Source organism: Triplophysa dalaica, chromosome 12 (assembly GCF_015846415.1).
Source record: "Triplophysa dalaica isolate WHDGS20190420 chromosome 12, ASM1584641v1, whole genome shotgun sequence".
Classification (NCBI taxonomy): domain Eukaryota; kingdom Metazoa; phylum Chordata; class Actinopteri; order Cypriniformes; family Nemacheilidae; genus Triplophysa; species Triplophysa dalaica.
Genome location: NC_079553.1, coordinates 5,698,968 through 5,721,334, shown reverse-complemented (window position 1 = coordinate 5,721,334; position 22,367 = coordinate 5,698,968). Strand labels below are relative to the sequence as shown.

Genomic DNA, 22,367 nt, shown 5'->3' with positions numbered 1-22,367 from the left:
CTTTTAAAAGATGCAATGCAACGAGTCAGTTACAACCCTCATGTCATGAATTTTATATAAAAACAGATGCTGTACCAGCCATTTCAGATTTCTGACAAGTTGTTCTGGCATGGAAAACTGCTAGAAATGTTTGTAAACGTGAAACAAACAATTTTTATATCTTTCGTTTAAGAGCAGTTTATATCTCATAAAGATCTATTCTAGGCAGGTAAGATTAAAATGTGTGATTCGTGTGTTATTTTGTTATTAATTTCTATCCTTGTAAAAATTTCTAATCATGAACATACTTTTCTCCTCACTCGATTCAGGATGGTTTTGAAAGAATCAAGCAAACCATTTCCAAAGCTTTTCCGTAGAAAGCTGTCGCGTCTGCGCCGCATCTCGGCGGTGCGTCAGGCGCAACGCAGTCTTTGTGGATTTGTATTGGGCTTGTTTCTTGCCTCAATCTACGGCATGACAGCGCTGTACATCCAAAACCACAACATCTGGTTCTGCGTCATCACTACCGGCATCCTGGCCGCATTGTTCGGGTTTGGATCGGGACTCTCCGACCGCGTGCGAACCAACGTCATGCTGATGCTGCCGATGTTGTGCTCGAGTAACCTGTCAATTTGATTGCAAAATTATAAACTTATAGTTGTGATTGTATATAAAAGGAGAAATAACAATGTTTACTGAAAACACATCATACAGATTTAAATATTTTGTCAAGAAACTGCTATCCACTAATTTGATCTAATAAGCTCTTAATGCTGTTGCTAACTTGCTGCCCCCTCTCTCTCTCTCTCATTCTCTCTCCCTCTCAGAGAAAGGTAAAAATTTCATTCTCTTCCTCATCTGTACCTTGGTTATTCAAGGCCCAGTGAGCAACACGATGAAGAATGTTGAATGTGCCGCAGACAGTGTCATCTGTGGTGCCGAACTGGTCAAGAATCAGACGCAACAACTTCTTCAGAGGTCCCTCTACCCACTGCAGCGTATGTCTGTCTGTCCTATCCATTCATCCATCCATCCACTAATGCATGTTTCTAACTGCATTTTATGTTTAGCGGCCCTAAATAAGATCAAAGAGATAGCAAGGAATGCCTACTCAATGGCAGGCCGAGCACAAAACCTAGTCATCACCTTGACAGAATCTGTACGGCATGTCGGTAAGTAGGCCAATGATACAAGCGTCCCTTAAATGACATCACACTAACATTGTCAAACATTACGTAATATGAGGTTAATTGCATTTCTCCCTGTTTACTCTTCAGCTCGTACTCTGAGAAATGTCCTGCACTTTTTGGCCAGTATTGGTGACGTATGTAATGAAAAAGTTGGTATGCCATATAAGAAGTGCACTACGCTCTTTGATGATGCCCGTGAGGACTGCGTGGAGTTGCTTTCTGTGTTCTCGTTCCTCTGCTACCTCCTGGACGGATTCAAGCCCCTCTGCGGTCTTGCACGTGGTGCGTAATGTATCTCTGGCATATGATTAGACCCTTTAGGGCCCTGGTATTGTTCTCCTTACAGGAAGTCTCATGGGCATGGTTCACCGATGCCTACTGTATTTACAATATCCTGTTTTTTTTCAATGTCACGGCCATATAACTTTAATGAATTGGAAATGATGTGCACATTGCCATTGTATATAATTGTAATTCACAGAAAGTGGTTCTTGTGATGCAAAGACTTTTAAGTATTATAAATCTCTGCGTCTATATGACTGCTTGATATACACACATTTTATTAAGTTTAGATCATTTACATTTTTTAACAGGCTGATAAATATCACAGATGGTGTTAGATGCATCCTAATACAATTCTATTCTAGCTAAAGAATCATCAGTAAACTGAATCTTGTAGAGCCTTGCGGAGCTTACGTTACTGTAATACATATTTTGACAGTGGGAGAGCTGTTCTGCATCTTGCCATCATATATTGCTAACCACATGAAGATTTCTTTGGCTTTTCGTAAGTACAGCCCTTCTGAGCTTGGTCTGTGTGATTTACTAACATGGAGTGTTTTTAAAAACATCAAAATATATGTAATTGTTACTCCAAAAAAGCATGTGATATCTGCTACACTAACTTGTTGTCACTCCTAGCCACCATTGCCGCGTTTGATCAAATTAAGAAAGAGTTTGAGTTCAACATTTCCACCTCCATCCACTTGGACATGCAGCTGAACAGCAGTCAGTCCATGCAGGAGGCAGCTCAGAAGATCATGGAGGAGGTGTCTGAGGAGCTGGTCCTCCTGCGGGAGCTCAAGGTCCTTCTGGGATACCTGGGTTTCCTGCTGCTTCTCTACATGTATCTCCAGTATGTAGTGTAACAGACCACATTAAGTGGATAGTTCACCCAAGAATAAAAATTCTGCCATCATTCACTTACCCTATTGTCATTTCAAACCTGCATGACTTACTTTCTTCTGCCGAACAGAAGAGAAGATATTTTGAAGAATGATGGTAACCGAACAACAGCGGTAAATTGACTTGCATTGGTTTTGTGTCTCTACTATGGGAATTGAATGGGAAGTGCCTTTGTTAGGTACCAGCATTCGTCTTTTGTGTTCTGCAGAAGACAGTAAGTCTATACAGGTTTGAAATGACAAGAAGGTAAATAAATTATGACAAATGATCATATTTGGGTGAATTATCCCTTTAATGTCAAGACTGTCACAGTCGAAAGGATTTTTAGATTTTTTTGTTTATTTTATAAATGTAACATGTTAATTCGTTTTTAATAGTCTTCTTACATATTGTTTTGTCCACACTAAATGTAAAAGTATATCCATTACTATTTATATATTCTTAGGGTGTCTTTTTCTGTTTATTAATAGGGCAGTTCTTTACAAGAATCGATACCTTCATAATGATGAATTTGACAACATCTACATAACACAGCAGTTTATTGAAATGGACAGGAAGTTCTCCAGACTGGGCAAAGAAGCAGTACTTCCTCTCAGCCACAGAGAAACTTGCACCTATATCAGCCCCTGTGAGTGTGTGAGTCTGTAGACAGATGGTGTGGGGTGAAGGGGCCAAAGTGTGTGGAAGGAAGAAAGGAAAGTATGTTCATTGACATAGATATGAGAATTAAAGCTGAAAGAAACTGAGAGGTTCGGAAGTGTTAAGGAGGACCCTGAGTAGAAAGATTAAGAAGCCAAGATGAAAAAAGTGCATAAGGTCATCTTCGTCAACAAGCACCAGTGGACAGTAAATATGAGCGCTGTAGTAAAATAAATAGCTAGAAGAGAGGTTATTCCAACCGATGGGTCCTAACTCCAAAAATTTATTCTGGTCAGAAAACATGCAAGTAATGCAACCAAAAAAGTATCTTTGCAGACGTGAAAACAACCAATAACCTACACAAGATTAAACAGTTAAACACAAGATCTAGAATGACTAACCATTTTGTCTCTTGCAGGCTCTCTGTATCTGACTGCAAGAGAGAGACGGGCTGTGATTGGTCAGGTGATGTCTTTGCTCAGGTATATGGCTATGAGTGGAATACTGATAGCTGTGGACCTGCTGGTGTTTTGGGTGTTTGACCTGGTGCACCACCAAGCTCAGGGTGAGATCATGACTAAAGGTACGCTAGATGACAATCATTGAATGGTTTCTGAAAAAAATATGTTTTTTAGTAATGTGTTTGTTCACCTTTCAGCTCCTGTAGTGTTTGCAGTGCAGGTAAATGGGTCTGGATACGCTTCTGATATCTTCAGGGACATTGTTGCCTCATTTGACATCTTGCAGAGAGGAAACATCACTGTGCTCAGCAAGAAGTGTCTTGTAAAGCCCTTTGAGCCAGACTTCATGAGATACATGCTTATCGGTACAGCTCTAATTAAGACATGTGCATTTATGTACATCTCTACAAAAATGCAAAAGTACCACCCATAGTACATGTAGTGTTTTGCAGTGACCTCTTGTGGTCGGGGCTGGAAAGACACCTAGTACAGAACCACGGTTGACCTGTACTTTTAAGTCAATCAATCCCAAAAAACTATTGATAAGGCACAAATAAAGTGTAATTGAGACATTTACACAAAATATTACAATCTCACTCAATCTTTAGGTGTCACTAAAAAATGCATCTTTATGTTTTTATATCATTCATTAAAACTTAACGATAGATAAAACAAAAGGTACATTTTCACTTTTCCTTGTTATTTGGTTTTATGCCTGCTCTTTGTTTCCTCTTCAAACAAAGGTCTTCTTTATGGAGTCACTCTGTTTATTGTGATTGCTGGTGGCTACGTCAAACGTTTACAGAGATTAGTGTGTGCCAGACACCATCCCCAAAGAGAAAAAGTAAGACAACACATTCATCGGTTGGCTTTTAGTTGGCAGTGTACTGTAAACACATACCCACCCACACCCTTACCGCTGGTGTACAGTACTTGAGAGATATTCCATTAATACATCACATCTAATATGTGTTCTCTGGGAATCAAACCCATGACCTTGGGTCATCTACCAGGCCTGCAGGAATGTAAGAGTATCTTAATATGTGTGTTTCAGGAAAGGATTAAGTACCTCCACAGGCACATTCTCTCTCAGCGTCAGTCTTTAGGAAAAGCCCTTCTGAGAGCTTTAACACGCAACAGGGTGGACCAGCAACACAATGGCATAATACAAACTCTGGCCAAACGGTGGGACACTTATTTTTTCTATTGATTTGCTTAGTGGAAATAAATGAACCTAGCACATTTATTTGGACGGATGACAACAATGTTAGGTGAACTGGCATCTTCTCATTTCTTCATTAGAAACCTTATTAGTACAAAAGATAATGTGCTCTACACTACTATCTAAGTGTAGGTAGAAACTAAACAATCATGACGTAAAACTTAAAGTGCACATTTTCACAGCCTGCCAGGAGGTGCCATCATAACCAGGTTTCTGAATATCAATAAACAATTTTGCATGGCCTGTGGGAAAGTGTTGGAGAAGATAGCTGGTGAAAATGAAGCGCACGTCTGCTCTACCCCTCACTGCACAGGTCAGTTTTCACTTCAGATTCAAGAAACATCAGAAATGACATTTTAGCTTTCAGGGAAAAACAGATTTTCACCACTAGCTTCTTTTTCAGGATGTTACTGCTCGGTGTGTTTTCAGCTGATAGGAAACAGTTGTGCCATCTGTATGGGGTCCCTCATGTTCCAGGATTCAGAGCAGGAGCTGTATGTCATGCGACAAAAAAACATTGATACAGAAAATAATGCAATATAAAAAAAACGTTTAGGCTCTGTTGGCAGCATCTGAGAAGCAGTTGCATTGTTGAGTGCTTGCAACATAGACTGTAAATTTTGTTGTTGTGATTGACAGCTAAACTTGTATTTAACAAGTGTAAGAACACCAGGAATATCTCAAATATGCGTTATTTGTTACTTGGTTCTTGTTTTCATTTTGAAACGGAATATACAGTTTGTGCCTATATTGTATTTGTGACTTCCAGAGACTCCAGTGATGAAGAGGATGTCAGTTTATATGAGGTTGCTACAACATCACAGATAAGGCAGGAGAGAGTCTGAGCTCATGTACTATAAAAAAGCTTTGCATTGTTTACCTTTTATCAATCATACATTTTGGACGTACACATATGTCAAATAATAAAATGTAATGTCTTGTGCTTGTGTATTTCAGTAATCCCAGTCAGATCCCTTCCATATGCACCAGAGACCAACCCAGCCTTCCAAACATTAACTGTGTGAAAGGCCTAACCGCCGTTTATGCATCAGCAGAATAGAATGGAGAGCACTATTTCCTTAAGTGTAAAATAAATGTGTTGTGACAGCAACCAGTGTGACTAGCCTGAAATATATGTTCTCATTTTTTCATGATGAAACTGCATTTATGTGAGTTACTCAGCATGACGTCAAACAGATTGTTGTTCGACTGGTTACATTCTTAACCAGAGGAATGTCCGGAAAGAGTCCCCTCCGAATGCAATATGCGGTTTAAGGAATAGTTCACCTAAAATAAAACTTCTGTCATCATGTATTCACCCTCATGTTATTCAAAACCATGTGTATGACTCTTTCTTCCGTGGGACTCAAAAGAAGATTAAGAAATGTCTGTTTTGTATTCATACAATGGAAATCAATAGGTACCAGTGTTGTACCATACGCTCTTCAAAAAATATTGTGTTTTCTGCAGGAAGAAGAAAGTCATAGAGGTTAAAAATGACATAAGGGTTGAGTAAATGGTGAAAGAATCTTTATTATTGGGTAAACTGTCCATGTGACTGTCAAACAGATACGGCGTGCTTTTTATTTAATCCATTCTCAGCAAACGCACCACCCGTTAATGTGTATATGATGTAAATTAACATTATCCCTACGAATAAGAAAACTTCTCATTCAAACTTTCATCACCCGTGTGGCTATGAACAGTGGGAGGGTCGGAGGTGCGCGCGGCACCGCTGGTCAGGTGATAAAATACTATCGCTTCACTTCACCTGCTGCAGTTTCCGCACCACCGGGATATGAAAGGAACGCAATGGCTACACAGGTAAGCTTCGATGGATTTCTAAAGTTATTACCTTGTTTTAAAGTAGATATTTTAAGAGAAACGCGCAAGGCACAGGTAGCATATATCTAAAGCCTTTTTGCTTTGATCAATTCTGTTGGATATTTCAAAGGGACCAAAATAATAAATAGGCTATATGAGTATTTTTAATATATATTAATTTAAAACATCTAAACCTGATGAAAGCAATTGATTTAACCATTTATTTATTTATTTTCATTTCGTTTCATTCATTCTTTTTCTTGTGGCCAACGCCCAGTGAGCAAATAGGATTGAGTGTGTAAAGCGCAGGCATGCACTGTAGGAGTGGAGGTAGATAACAGGTCTTTACAGCTTCTGTTGAGCGGCAAACAAAGGATTACAACTGATACACGTACAGTAGATTTTCAAAAGGAGTGCAACAAAGCTTGGGCATTCACTTTAAAACATGATTATAATTTTAGAAATATGTTTAAAGCTAGATTCTGTACGTCTTCAGAAAAGCCTTCGGCAAATGAGAAGGATGCGTTTCAGCAAGAATAGTTTTCAACATTGTGACAACACTTCTGAGTCCTGAGATAGTTTTGATAACAAGAATCACATATGAATGTTTTATTTCTCCCTGGCTGTCAGTGAGGTGTTCACTTTTTAGCTGTGTGAAGTGTTGACCTGTGCTTAAATCTGAAATTATCCCCCCTGTCTGAAGTACTCAGATCTAGAACTGGCCCTCAACACCCTGGTCACAAACTTCCACTCGGCATCAGCAACTAATGCGAACACTCTCACAGTCCAGGAATTCCAAAGCATGCTTTCTAAAGAGCTGCCCAGCATGGCGAAGGTAAGCCGTCATTTGATCACATATAGCTGTCTCTCATAGTTCAAATGAAATTATGTACATTGATGTATGTATGTGTGTTAGTTTGGAAAATGCAATATTTGTATGATTAAACAACCTAATTGTAGTACAGAGAAAATACACAAAGAACAGATCTATATTAAGTCTAAAAGCATTTTCAGGAATGCGAGATTAGAATAACCAGGAGTGTGTCATGATGCCACAATGCATTGTCTTTAGAATTTAGTCTAAATAATTCTGAACTTGAATTATTTAACTAATTTTGTGTTAATAGCCTCGATATCAGTTGTTCATTGTACATTAACAGAAAGAATTTGAAATTCATTATTAAGCAAATACTCTTAATACTACTGAAGCTTCTTATAGCTGAAAGTATGATGAAAGCATTAAGTCAGCAAACCTCATCTTGCTAACATTTAATAAATGACACGCTTTGTTCTCTTCCAGACCGCAGGAGACCAGGAAGGGCTAAACAAACTCCTGAAGGACATGGGCGTGGAAGAAGGGAAGGGCGTCACGTTTAAGGATTTTTGGGGGCTGGTGGATTCTCTAGCTAATTCTCAGTGTGGATTGCAGAGCAAAGAGAAAAATGTGAAATGTGTGAAATGTATTTTGCTCTGAAATGGCCAGTGCAGGAACAGCCCTGAGCAAACAAGACCAAACACTGTCAGTCTTTTGAAAGTAGACTTACCCTCTGCAATATTGTACATTCCACTCTGCTGGTCTTTGCTGTATTCACTGCGGTCTTATCATAAATGCACGGGTTGTTATGGAGCTCCCTAAATAAATACTCAACAAGCCGTTACGGCATAGACCACAAGTAATCTCTAACATCAATGTAACCTGAGCCGCACCTGCCTGGCCTGATAATGTAAGATTCGTTTGGTAATTTATTTCCTCATTTGCTCTGGTGCTGCAGGTTTTTGTATTAGCCCACTGTCACTTTCAGCCTGCCCAAATTTGTACTTTTTTATATGTACTGTACGAAAAATGTATTTGGTATGTGTTAGGTGTGACAACCTTGAATATTCTGTTTGTATTCAGCTGATTGTGATGATAAGTGTTACATTGTTGAGGAATAAAAGATCTGTATCACGTAGTTCATGAATGTGGTTTAAGAAGATTATTCAAAAAATCTGTCAGATCTTTGAAAAAGTGTGCTTTGAAGTAGCAAGAGCACAGACAAAAAACCTGAGTCTTCTCTGCGCTTCATTGTATGCTATATATATATATATATATGTTTGTACAAGCCATGGTGCAATAGCAAAGTGGTATTCATGATGACACCCAAACATGTGAACAACAATAACAGAACAAAAGGAAACGAACAACAAGTAAAACTGTGATGAATCCGGGCGAGTGCTGAAGAAATTGGAATTTAGGCCTGTCTCAAACAACACAGTTAAACTGTAATGAAGTCTTTAAACAATATATTTAAAATATTACATTATTATTTAGAGGAGAAATATGATTTTGTTTATGATAATAACTTTGCTACTAAAACTTGTATTCAAACTGATATATAGTTGACAAGACCAAACCATGCTTAGCTAGATATGTTATAGACACTAAATGGATTAAAATGGGCTTTTCTAGATTCTATATAATACATTCTATTAACAGCATAAATTTGATGCATTTGCACTCTTGCTTCTGCTTTTAAACATTTCGAATTCAATTACACATATTCTTTTCATCAAACTCTCAACAACAGACGACACAAAAGTTGCAGGTAAAACGACAACTGTTTGAAACCCAACACAGAAATCCGCCCACCTCAGGACATAAATAAGAACATTTCCGCTTTATGAGCTTCACTTTTATCCAATTTGCCTACTTATACTATGCCCTTATAGTAGGTACTGTTTTTGTGATGGAATCTTAGATTCTTTTGATTGCATGGCAAAAAGATTTCACACACTGGGGTTGTTTGCGAAATAGCACACTATACCCTAATAGTGCACTATTTGAGAAGACATCCATTTTAAGTGCTGTCCAAATTCATAGTGGACATAATTGAGTGCACTCATTCAATCCCATGATGCATCACAACCGATGTACACTCTCGGCTAGCTGCTAGCCATCTCTCGTGATGCTCGCGCTTAATGAATTCCAGCGTCTCGGCAGAAGATGGCGCCCGCAACGTTTCCACCGAGTGTCAGAATTTACTCACTCGTTAAGCCCGCTCCCTAAAGTGGACTATTTTAGTGAACATATGTTTGGAATAGTGAATGAAGGTAAAGAGGGCGATTTCGGACACAACCTGGGACATACAGGAAGCGGAAGTGGCCTTTGTTGCCTAGACAACATTATAGCCAAAACTCACACAAATAAAAATACAGCACTTCTTTCAATTCTGCTATTTATTCATTAATTATTTCGTATGTAATGTTTACTGTATACTTGCATTTGTTAATTTAGTGACGCATCAGTTCAATTCAGTTCTATAATTTATGAATGCTTTGGAGCGGCACTAAACTCCGCTTACTCGAGGTGGGTTGTGGGTTATATCAGCTGTAAATGTGTGCATCATTCTGCACTTTTAATTTCTTCCGGAAGTAGTAGACCATCCGGGAATCTTTGGAATACTATTTTCAACATACTACGATTTGGGACATACTTATTCTACTTTCGAATACTATTAGGACGGATAGTATGCTGATTGGAACGCATGGCAAGAGTTGCGTTAGGTGGGTGGGGCTTACTGGAATATTTATCAGTTTCCGCAATCATGGAAATGTCTTTCTGACAAAATAAAAGTTGAGGGAAATTAAAATGTTTATTCCAGATAACACTTAATAGGGTTTTTAGATTTAAATAGCATTGTAATGTGTGTTAATTTGTAACTTATACATGTAAATGAATTGTACTTTCTGGTAAGAATGCAATATGTAAGATATTCAAGAATGTAGTCCATAAATTGTCATTCCTGGGCCTGGTACTGGGGTCTCTCTCCCTGCCTTTTGAGAAGTATCTGGCATATCTCCCATCAGTGTTATCTGAAAGCACTGGGCCTTTGTTTATGTTAAACCAATAAGATCAAACCACGATGTAGCAAATCTTTTTTGGCAGTTTTATGGCCCTGCCATAAAAAATGGAGCCCTGGAATGCACTTTTTAGGTGTACTAAAAGTTACCAACAATATTTGCTTAGTGCTGCTGCTTAGAGCTTAGTGTCTCTAAACTTATATTTTATAGGATATGCAATGTCATCAAAGTTGTATGTGTCAAATTCATCCTACTGGCATGTTTCCCTGAAACAGGTAGCAGGGAAACACATCGTGGTCATATAATTTGATTCCCAGGAAAAGTAATTAATGAAACATTGTTTAGCTTTCATTCTTACAAATAGTTTTTGGATAAATGTATCTGCTAAAGAAAAGTCGTGAGATTTTTAGCCTGCCTTGAGAACTCAGAAGAATGCTTCTGCACGATACTGTTCCACCAGGCTCAATAAAAACCTCAGTTTATTTGCATATTGTAATGACAACAATATACAAAAATCAAATAATGGGAAATGAAAGTAATCTAAAACAAGGTATTTATAAATAAAAATCTATACAATTAATATCACAATCAATACAACTATTTGATTTACAATACAAAGATTACATTTACCCATGTTCAAAAAAACATTTATTCTTCAACAACAATAAATCATTCAATAATATGGTCTTCTATGGTTGCGAGCAGAAATTTCTTCATTTGGAAAACCATTGGGTCTTTTATTTTGAAAAAATCCCCGCCCCCTACAGAGGCCTCTGATGAATATGCGAAAGTCAAGCTCCACCCGTTTTAACAGAGTTGACTTTACGTTATAAAGACAAACGTTAGTTCAACGCGCATCCGAGGTAACGTTACTTTTCTGTTAAGATTTCCAAGGTCAGGTATAACGTTAGTTCGTCTATTATAACACACTCGCATGCGCTACGTTTTGGCAAATGTCTGCCCATGACCTAACGGGGGGTCTAGCTTCTCCCTCTCCGGATTCACAAAAGGCTGCTTGCGGATCTTGCGCTATTTGTAAAACACACCTGAACTCTTCCACAGAGCCCAAACTTCTGCCTTGCCTGCACACAGTTTGTCACGCTTGCCTTGTGAAGACCCGCAGAGATGAAAGCACACACGGTGAGAGAACACGCGCGTAATGTCCACAGTCCTGCACGTGGAGACTGGAGAAAAATTCGGGCTCAAACCTCACCGACGGTCGCTATTATTACAGCTTTTTTTCGTATGCTTGTTTTCACTGTCTATCCTTTTGAGGTTGTTTTTGTGTATATTCTTACAAAGCAAATCGTGTTTTTGTTGTGCAAGTGAACAAAGCATGTTGTTGGTGCATTGGTTGTTTATATTTTTCTATTAGGCACGTTCGTTTTATGACTATTGTTATGATATTTCGTACAGATTTAATGATGGTTTAGTAAACATGTGAGGATAACAAACATTTACGTTTCTTGGCAGAATGTCCTTTATGTGGGCAGTCCTTCCGTTTTTTCGAGGTCACAGATTGCATTGTTTTTGAAGATGCATCTAACAGTAAAGAGGACCCCAAGGTAAGAGCTAATAATCATAAAGAATATTGTCGATAACTGTAAATACAGTATTCCTACTACCCCCCCCCCCATTCGATAAGATTGTTGCTGGTCCACAAGTGACATCATCACGTTTCCATCTCTACAGTGCAGTGCTTGTGAAGAGACTGAAGTTAGTGGATGGTGTGTCCAGTGTGAGGAAGCTTTGTGTTCAGACTGCGTGTCCGCTCATCATAGGGTCAAGGTGACGCGTGACCATGAAGTCAAACACACAATACCACCCATAGGTGAGAACCCCATCGAGTTCTGTGCTCTCACCCTATAGAAAAACATGCAGGTACTCTATTGGATCTGTTCTGCTTGTTTTTTCAGTTGGGATGCCCAGAAAACGTTGTCCCTCACACAGTCAGGAGAGCTTGAGGTTCTTCTGTATTGTCTGTGAAGAACTGACATGTAAAGACTGTCAGCTTATTACTCACAGAGGCCACAGGTATAACCAATAAGTAGATCCATACTTTTTAAGATCAGCGAGACTTTGCATTCTGAAAATTTTCAAATCGTCTGTGTGACAGTTTTGTGCAGCAGGAGGAAGCTCAAGAGTCTCAGAGACAGCGGCTGCAGAGTTTGCTGGAGTCCATCAGAAAACAAAAAGAGGCGGTTAGCACCAGCCTGCAGCTCCTTGAAGCGAGGTAATTAAAAACAGACCTCTGTACCTATTACTATGGTCAAGACTTGACACCTTTTGTTAAAACAGCTCGTAGTCTGTTTGAAGAAACCATTACTTAGAGAAATCTACGTTGTGTACTCAAGGTTTGAGATATGATTAGGAAGACGTGTTTTGATCTGGCCCATGTTTCTTTATTGAAAGTTATACAAACATTTGTTTGAAAAGTGTTGATCCAGTTTGATCACCACTTGCCTCAAAGTAATTTTATTCTATTTGAAATGACAATAGAGAAAAGAAAAGATGAAGAACCAGGACAGGCATCAAAGCAAACTAACTCAAGACCAAAGAAACCCCCAATTATGTGTGAAAGCGTAAACAAATCACTTTTTTACTGATCTTGTTAACATATGATCACTAGAAAAAATTAAGTGGATCTACTTTACAAAAGCTATTTTTATGTTCGTTGTTTGTTTTATTGTTAGTGTAGTATTAAAAAAACTGAAATAGGCAATTCTTCTGGACCAGTATTGTTTACAGAGAGCGCTTTTCCGCCATAGCCCCAAATTGTTCTTGTTGCCAAATTGTTCCACTCCGTGCCCCCGATCCATGCCAGCCAGTACATAAATGGTTTTATTTTCCACCGCTGGGCTGAAAACGAAAATTTTAAGAATGTAAACACAAATGCGCCACGCGCTGCCTTGTAACACAAGAGACTGAACTATAACGGTTATAGAACCGTGCTGAAAATTCCGACAGAAAACAGTTTGTAATAACGTTTTGTCGACCAGGCTCACTTGGAAAAATAACTGATGTTATGGTCGAATGCATGTTACACAGGCACTGTTTTCAATGAGTTTGGAGCTCAAAAGAAAAAATCCCTACCAGGCCAAGGTCAGAGAAAAGTATTTTATCACCTCTAAGGAATGCAGCCTTGAAGAATGGGTAGACAAGCACGAGTCATAATCCCATGGGCATGTACAGCACAATAGAAAAGCCCTTAAAGAAAGCAAGAGTTAAGATAAAATAAAGTTTTATTTGAGTCGAATGCATGTTACACAGCCACTGTTTTAAATAGGTTTGGAGCTCTAAAGAAAAAATCTTTACTGGCCAGGGTCAGAGAAAAGTATGTTATCACCTCTAAGTATTGTTGCCTTAAAGAATGGGTAGTACAATCAGTCTTACATCAGCATGCATATCCCATACAAGTACATACATAAAAGATGTTATGTTGTAATAAAGATGAGGTGTTTATGACTTATGATTGTCTGCAAAATGGTGAAAGCAGATTTGGTGCAAACCAGTAGCTTTTAGAAGCCAAAACTGTAAATAAATAATTACAAATTGGCTTACACACCTTAAAGGGATAGTTCACCCCAAAATGAAGATTCTGTCATCATTTAATCACCCTCATGTTGTTCCATACCCGTGTAAATTATTTTTTTCTGCTAATCACAAATGAAGATATTTGGAAGAATGTCCGTAACCCTTAACCGAACACAGGGCGTAAAGTTTTCCGGCACAGTGCCGGTTTTCCGGCTTGTGACATTTGACTGCGTAAACAAACTGCATGTTACTAGTTAGTTTCAAGGGAAATAATGTTCAAATAAGGTTCTTTTTTGTTTGACAAATAACCCTGCGTACATTTCTACTCCCTCAGCCCTGCAAAAAGAAGGTCAGGCTCTGTAAGATTATTCCTTTTTGTACCCCTATCTAAGTTTGATTATTCTAAGGTTGAAGGGTCGAGTCGATGGAACACACTGAGTTGCAGGCCTGGAGAACAAGAATGACGTAGACACAGAAGTGCAGTTAAATCAGAGTCCAAAGTTTATTGAAAATAGTTCCCATATTTGTATTCATAAAAAAGAGGAAGTAAATATGTCTTTGAAACTATTAATATAATTCACGTGGTTAGTTCTTTGATCTTAGAGCTCCTTATAAGTTCATTTAGATGTTCTTCATTAGTACATTTGCGTTGAGAACTCCTTATAAGTACATTAGTATTTTTAGCAGAAGGCAGCAGGATGTTCTGAACATTCTGTTAACTTGGTCAGCGCTTGACCTCAAGTAAGGTTAGACATAATTCAAGAACAATATTCATTGAAATATATTTCTCACAATATGATTTGTGAACAATAATCATTGCAATACATTTCACATAATATGTGCGGGACACAGGCAAAACCCAAATTCTCACAGTTACATCTTTCTCGAGCGTTCTTAACAATACCGCTTGGAAATCGCTACCTGTGAGTTTGTAAAATCGACACATATTTTCCCGCTGCCACCGATTTTGATTTTGGTTTGCAACATACGCAACAACTTTGTTTTTTTCCGGACCCTGGTCCCAAACCTTTTTCATGTCTTTCCATATGGAATAAGCTTTATTCATGTATGGATAATCCCACAATGGGTCTCCCCATCCTTTTCTTACCATGTCCTTTGCCAATTCCATACCCTCATCAGAAAATGAACCGTCCCTCGGATAGGGAATATCAATTTGCCGTTTCATTCCCTTCGACCATCCTGCGAGATTGCTAACATATGGATCTGTATAAAACGTTTGATTATTTCTGTACATAAATGTTAAAAGGTTTGGAAAAATATAATTAAAAACATTTTGGGGTGAGCTAACCCTTTAAAGAAGCACTTCTCTGGAATCAGCTGTTTGGAAATGTTTTGTTGCGTGCTTTTAAAAAAGCGAAGACATAAAAATGAAAAAATTGCACTTTTTAGAAGTAGCTTTTTCGCCATGTGTTTTCCCACACAGCAGACTTTCATTTATATTTTTTCAAACAGATGAATACTGAACATTGCAAATTGCAAGGAAACAGATAAATTAAATATTTTACTGGACTAAATTGTGCTCTTGTGCTAATTCCTGTTTCCATCTATTCTAGATGTAATGACATTCAGACTATGAAGTCACAAGCATCAAAGGCATTAGCACAACTGGTTCACAGCATTTATCAGTCACTTCTTCTGAATGCTAGGCAGACCTTCAAGGAGGTTGAGGTAAACATTTAATGAATGATGCTCATTTTCTAACTCGTATAATGCAAATGTTTAGGTTAAACAAACTTTTACTCTTTCTGCCATAAAGAATTAGATTAAAAAAATAAAAAGAATGTCCGGTTTTATTTTCAAAACCAGCTCCACGCGTTATGATATAGCTTCTTTGGGTTCCTTTCCCCTGGCAAAAACCACCTAACTGAAAGCACTTGTATAGGATTTGACCTAGTTTTTCGCTCTTATGATCTACCTCTCATTAGCCTTCAATGCTTACCAGGGTCTCTTACTGGAAGTCTTTCTATGGTTGTTCTGTTTGAAGGCACTGTGTGCAGAAGAAGTTAAAGGTTTGTTGCAGAAGAAGACATTACTAAACAAGATGGAGGACTATCAGGATTACATGGCTGCTTTTATTGACAAGATACTGAGCACAGAGGGCCACTGTCTCCTGATCCACAAGAAGAGAGTGAGCAATTTCTACCTTTTGTTGTGTTTCTTGAGAAACAGAATATTTTTTCTGGAATCTAGTCTTCTCTGTTTAATGTTTGTATCACTTCCTCTTTTGCATTCTTGTTTACCCCTGTGCTAGCATGTTTTTCCATAAACTCACTTGTTTTAGTATTTAGTAAGTTCATAGTGCATTACTTATTTGATTTTGCTATTCAAAGTTTTTAACTTTAAACTACTGGGATCATATTGTTATTATGTTGACCCCATAATAATTGTATTGATCGGATAAAATTGAACAGCTTTCATTGTACTGATGTCTTTTTTCTTTCTATTTCAGATTGAGACCCAGTTGAGAAACCTTCTGTCCCAGAAGACGTGTCCACCTGAGACCATGTTTGAGCTACAGCTTCAGATTCAGAAAGACCACTATAACAACATCATGAAATTCGGTACCGTATAACCACCCACCTTTTTATAAATTTGGACTGTAAAACGATTAATCGCACCCAGAATAAAATTTTGTTTTTACATAATATTTGTCTGTGTATTATGCATATTAATTTTGTATTTATAAACGCATACAAAACATGCATATATTTAAGAAAAATATAAAGCATAAAAATGTATATTGGTAAATATAAATTAATACATTTCCTAAATAAATATATGCGTTATGTGTTAAAAAATACATAATTAAGATGTACAGTACACAGTAAATATTATGTTAACACAAACTTTTATTCAGGATTCGATTAATTACTTTGACATCCCTATAAAAAATAAATTTGCTTTTAATTGAAAAACTGTTTACACCTTATATGTTTCATCTAACCCAGGATTTATGAGGGTTCGAAGGATTACTGTTCCATTTACATCAAGCATCAATTCCAACTTTGAAAAGTCTGGCGAAGGCTTAAATCTTCCATCTGGCAGAGCAAACTCAGCTCTGCTTGCCACCAATGTTCATCCTCTTCTGTCATCCTCAAGTTCTGAACAATCCACTGAAGGCGTCTCTACTCAATCAAAACATCCTCACAGTCCCTCATCTAACTGTGTTCCAGATGTTCCTCCTCCTCCTAAAACACACATAAATCATCCGCCACCTGGGAACCCCACTGTACCTGAAATACAGTCAACCAAACCTAGGAAGACCTGGACCTTTAATTATTTCCCTGACCCTCCACTAGTCTCCAACCAGACTCCATTGCAGACACAGCAGGTACTAACCAACACCCAAGCAACTATCTTTCCAAAACCAGTATTGACCAACCACCCAACATCCAGAATCTCCCACCCAATACCAGCCAACAATCAAACACCTGTATTTCGATCCCCTATACCAGCCAATTCTACTTATACCCAAACCCCTAAGCTCGCCCAAACAATCCCAGCCGATAATCAAACGCAAGCACACCCAATACCATTGGATGACAGAACAGCTGTATTCACTCAACCAGTACTAGCCAACAATCAACCAGCTATACTAGCCCACACCAAACCAGTTGATGATCGAACAGCTGTACCCGCCCAACCAATACTAGCCAACAACCAACCACCTTTACTCACCCAACCGACACCAGTAGATGATCGAACGACTGTACTCACCCAACCAATACAAGCCCACCCAATACCACCGTATAACCAAACAGCTGTTCTCACCCAAGCAATACTAGCCACCAGTCAACCACCTATAATCAACCTTCCAACTTCAGTTCATGACAAGATGATTGTTTTCACCCGACCAATACAAGCCCACAGCCAGCCACCTATACTCTCTCTTCCAATACCTTCCATCAACCAAACAGCAGAATTGACTCACCCAATACCAGTTATAACATCCAACAATCAAACAACCTTACTTGCCAGCCCAGTATCAAGCATGCCAACTGACACCCGAACACTCATACTTGCCCATCCAATACAAGCCAACATCCTGGAAATCATGCACACGTTTCCAGCACAACCCAATATTGCCTTAACTGATCCTTCAAACACACTTTCAAATGCTACAGTATATAAAGACCACTATACTGGACTCCCCAGGACAGAAAATTCCCAGCTCCATGGTCGTGGGGCATTGTATCCCACCAGTCCAAGCATAGCTGATCGATTCTTATCATCCACAAACCCAACAAGTTCTCCATATAATTGCAACAACCTCCGGACCAACCTTCCTGTCAAGGCATTGGCTGACTCTGCCTGTGATCAAGTTGCTTGTGTGAGCAGCACAGATTTCACGGATACGGAGAATCAAGGGAACAACTTGCCCACCTCCACTGTGTCAGAGACTGAAGAACCCTCTCCAGCTCCTGGAAGAGATTGTGTAAACCCTGCTGTCCCATCCAGCATTCTTAAGGGTCTTCTCGCTGGCACCACTGTGAAACGTTCTCCTGGAAGTTCTCAATGTCTACTGAGATCACCGCCTGAGGGTGGGCAATCTAAAACTGGTCATTTATCCGAAAATAACTCTTTTGAAACAGGACACTGGAGTATTGGTATGCCAACATCTTTCCATCAGCTTGTAATGAACACAGGCGTGCCTGTTTGCTCGGACAATGTAAATGACAAGGCTCTGTTGGATTCTGTGTCCTGTAATGGATCAGAAAGCATAACTTTACTTGTATGTGAGGTTGGTGAATATTGTTTCTTCTATACATATGGATGCTTTTCTTCTGAAACCTCGTATTTCCATATTTTGAGATTATTGTTGAATTATTATTCGTTAACAATTATTATCGAAATCCTTATTGTATGCCACACTTTATGTTTGTCACTGGGTTTTGCAAATATCTAACCAATGTAAGTATTAAGGCCAAAGTATGGTCCGTACAAGTTTAGACATCAGAAGGGAGTGCCGCATACTACAGGGCCTTAAGTGTTTGTCATATTTGGACATCTGAGGTTTTGGAAGGACAGCAACGATCTGCAAGTTAAGAGTTCAATGTTATCTAAGTATTAAGCTTTTATTTTTTAACCAGAAGACGACAACAACACATGACAGGACTCTCCAAAGTGATTTTAAAAAGGAGGAACCGAAAGAGGAAGATGAAGAATCTGCAGGTTACAATTGAATAGTTTTAGGCATAAATTTTACTTGAGTCTAGTGTTTTGTACATTGTATGCTTATCTTTTCTTACTCTGTCTTGCAGTAACATTGGAACACCAACAGCAATTCAAGAGGTGAATAGAAGAATTTCTTTTGTGCTTCATACTGGGACTTTTTGCCTCTTTCCTGCACAGGAAAATTAGTTATTAACCATTATTTGTACAACGTGGCAACACGCATTATTATCGAATCAAACACAATAACTATTAAAACACTATTGATTGTTTTTACATTTAAAATGACTTGCGCATAGATGTATTAACTTACAGGAGAAAACATGTGTTTTAAGATCTATTTTAACAGTTGTCTTTTGATTTCTAAGGATGGAGTCTTTTAATAGGAGACCTAAAGTTGTTTCAATAATTGGTTCAAGGCAAAGCTTAAAATGAAAATTCATTTATTCACGCTTATGTCATTCCTCAGTCTTCTGGAAAACATAAAAAATATTTTGAAGAATGTTGGAAGCTAACAACATTGGACCCCATTGACAAGACCACTGAGACAATGTCAAAATATTTTCCTTTGTTTTTAACAGAAGAAAACGTCATATAGAGGTTTTGAATGACAAGAGTGTGAAAAACATGAATCAATTAAATGAATTAAAGACACTTTCATCTATGTTAGTAGCTGTTTATCATGTTCTTCCACTCACGCATTTAACCACTGACTGGTTTCTTTCCCTAACAGATTTCTACGCGTTAACTTATTGCGCCTGCCTGTCTCTCTGCCTCCATGCGGGCAGACACTTCCAGAGTTCCACCTTACTACGGATAGCTTTGCCGATCATACCTTTGTGGAGAAAACCCATGGGGTAAGCTACTCTATAGAAAACAAACCAGCAAAAGTCACACAAGCAATTTAGCACGGTTGAAGATGATTCGAAGTGCTTCCCTTGTCATTCAGTGCTTAGTGGGGATTTAGTCCACGGATGCTACCTCGATCGAATTTTACTTATTTTTTTTTTAATGTTTACATGACCTTAAGCATAATCGAGGTAAGATTCACATAAACACAGTCACTGAATTACCCATTCACGGGTGTCCCTTCTTTGCTGTCGCTTTGTTTTCCTCTCTGTTGTTCCTTTTTATAATAAGTGTTTCCTAAATGTAGCTGTTGTTTTTTCTTTTTCGTCCATTTTTAATTTCCGTTTTTTGACTTGACTTCCTCCTCTATTGCCCTCTTAAAGAACCGCAATACTTTTTATTTTATTTTATTTTACACTGTACTGAACGTAAGTGGGCTGAGTTGGAGAAGCCATGATTTATTTAGGCTTTTATGCAGCATTCCACCTTTACAAAGTTTAAGATAAGCTGCTCTTGGGCTGCTCAAATTTCTCTGTCAACACATTTACTCACATTATGTTAAACAGTATAACTTATTCTCAGTTGTTTCCTGCTCTTCTTCAGATTAAACAAGTGTGGAGATGGAACAATGATCCAGAGCCGTCGAAAGCTTCTTCTCTATCTTCTCAAGGTAGCGTCAGCCCTCTGTCATCTGAAGTACAGTTCTGCTCCATATGCCAGTCGGCAGGAGCCACGCTTCTGTGCTCCGAATGTGGCCGTGCTTTTCACTCCGACTGTCACATACCACCCATCTTTGTCAAACATTGGTGAGAAAAGAGATGCTTGATGTGAATGTAGCTTCTGTTTTCCTTTAAATGAGGCTGAATTCTTGATAGTGGATTGCTCTCTCTTGCAGTGAGGATTGGGTGTGTTTGCTGTGTCTGAATGTCAACGATGAGATAATTATGTACGGCAGCGAGCAGAAACTCAGCCTGAGCCTGCAGGATCAAAGAGTAAGACACCACCTGAAATGATCCACACTAGCAAATATGCATGGAAAGATGCGAGAAACAAAAATATATTGTATCAGAGTCATGCTACAATGTTTTCCCTTCTGTTCAGAAATGTGAGAAGCTCCTTCTTAGTCTAGTTTGTGATGAGAACAAATACCTACTCTACAATATAAAGGTGAAAATGCAATGTATTTGTCGCACCTACACAGAACTTATATTTACTATTGATTTTCATGATCACTGACTATTTAGTAAACACATATTTTTTTAAACAGCGCTCAAAAATGGCAGAATTCGATATAATACTTGGCCGGTTGTTGGGGAAACAGAAGCCACCTTATCGGACTCCAGCTGAACTAGTTTCAGATGTTTGGACACTTCTTGACATCCTGTCAACAAACTCTGAGGTAAACTGTAATTTCAGTCAGTCTTACGCTTTGCAATGCAAAACTTGATAATTATTTTATAACTGTTATGAAGATTAGTATGAATAACACACTGTTTTGTTTAAACAGAAGAGAGACGTGGTTGTCAAGCTTCAAACGTCTTTTCAGCAACAGCTGAATGAATCGTTCGGGAAGAGTCTCCATGCTTCTCTTCTTAGATGCTCCAGCAGCACCTCAAACGCTTCAGACGTTGTATCTCAAAGAGAAAAGCATAAAAACACTTTAAAACGGATGCGTGATTTTTTCACGACCAACTGTGGTACAGTATTAAAGAAACCCTGCTTTGACAGAGGGATGGAAAGCGAGGACTGTTGGAACCCTGAAGCCAATGAACATTTGATCGATTGACTTGAAGAAAGTTTCTTTTAAACCACAATAAAACTTGTGGAGAAGAAACAACCTTACTGTACATAATTATTTATTGTAACTTTTGTCATTAGTCTTACAGCAAAATAGTTAATACAGACTTAAAACAGTGTTTTTGTTTTATACAAGAATATTCGCGACTCCTCTTAACAGAAATGCCACTAAATGTGACCATGGACAACAAAACCAGTCTTATGGGTCAATTTTATTCGAGATTTTTACGTAATCTGAAAGCTGAATAAATAGGAGTTATATTGATGTATGAGTTGTTGGAATATGACAATATCTGGCCGAGATACAACCGAGAGAAACAAAATATTGAGAAAATTGCAATGGAAGTTGTGAATCAGTGGCACTGTGGCAGGCCAACCACTCACAGGAAATGTACAAAATATCTCAATGAAACATGACTTTTACTTACTATCCTAATGATTTTGTGCATAAAGGAAAAATCGATCATTTTGACCCACGCTATGTATTTTTGTCTTTCACTAAAAAAGTGTATGTGACTGGTTTTCTGATCCAGGGTCACACATGTCGTTTTTAGCCCAGTATTTAAAGAGATCAGTGTGATGTGACGGTGACTCCAGCAGAGGGCGCTTTTGTGCACATACGCCTACATTAAACACTCAGAATACCCAAGCAAT

General features: G+C 38.4%; 3 protein-coding genes across 8 annotated transcripts; all 3 read left to right on the top strand.

The window, feature by feature from the left end:
- The first annotated feature begins 64 nt into the window (after nt 1–64).
- Nucleotides 65–5,801, top strand: dcst2 (DC-STAMP domain containing 2). 4 transcript variants are annotated; one of them, XM_056761629.1, is made up of 16 exons: nt 65–208; nt 309–598; nt 807–977; nt 1,050–1,151; nt 1,257–1,451; nt 1,891–1,956; nt 2,091–2,304; nt 2,825–2,982; nt 3,412–3,576; nt 3,652–3,819; nt 4,198–4,298; nt 4,509–4,639; nt 4,859–4,989; nt 5,080–5,170; nt 5,446–5,505; nt 5,634–5,801. In XM_056761629.1, exons 2-16 carry the CDS (start codon nt 310–312, stop codon nt 5,734–5,736), a joined length of 2,145 nt encoding a protein of 714 aa, XP_056617607.1. In that variant the 5' UTR covers nt 65–208; nt 309; the 3' UTR covers nt 5,737–5,801. The 4 variants fall into 4 exon arrangements, with proteins under 4 accessions (XP_056617607.1, XP_056617609.1, XP_056617610.1 ...); XM_056761631.1 differs by having other exon boundaries at nt 71–208; nt 3,412–3,558; XM_056761632.1 differs by having other exon boundaries at nt 71–208; nt 5,446–5,527.
- A 554-nt stretch (nt 5,802–6,355) lies between these two features.
- On the top strand, nt 6,356–8,452 carry s100v2 (S100 calcium binding protein V2). Its single transcript, XM_056762906.1, has 3 exons — nt 6,356–6,500; nt 7,204–7,335; nt 7,801–8,452. The coding sequence occupies exons 1-3, from the start codon at nt 6,375–6,377 to the stop codon at nt 7,972–7,974; spliced, it is 432 nt and encodes a 143-aa protein (XP_056618884.1). The 5' UTR covers nt 6,356–6,374; the 3' UTR covers nt 7,975–8,452.
- Nucleotides 8,453–11,130: 2,678 nt separating this feature from the next.
- On the top strand, nt 11,131–22,190 carry trim33l (tripartite motif containing 33, like). 3 transcript variants are annotated; one of them, XM_056762703.1, is made up of 17 exons: nt 11,131–11,480; nt 11,814–11,905; nt 12,033–12,171; nt 12,257–12,374; nt 12,457–12,573; nt 15,449–15,563; nt 15,880–16,023; nt 16,345–16,456; nt 16,844–18,636; nt 18,989–19,067; nt 19,157–19,187; nt 19,801–19,924; nt 20,520–20,722; nt 20,812–20,908; nt 21,018–21,083; nt 21,184–21,315; nt 21,424–22,190. In XM_056762703.1, the coding sequence occupies exons 1-17, from the start codon at nt 11,294–11,296 to the stop codon at nt 21,700–21,702; spliced, it is 3,828 nt and encodes a 1,275-aa protein (XP_056618681.1). In that variant the 5' UTR covers nt 11,131–11,293; the 3' UTR covers nt 21,703–22,190. The 3 variants fall into 3 exon arrangements, with proteins under 3 accessions (XP_056618681.1, XP_056618680.1, XP_056618682.1); XM_056762702.1 differs by having other exon boundaries at nt 18,986–19,067; XM_056762704.1 differs by having other exon boundaries at nt 11,345–11,480; nt 11,757–11,905; nt 18,986–19,067.
- Nucleotides 22,191–22,367: the final 177 nt, after the last annotated feature.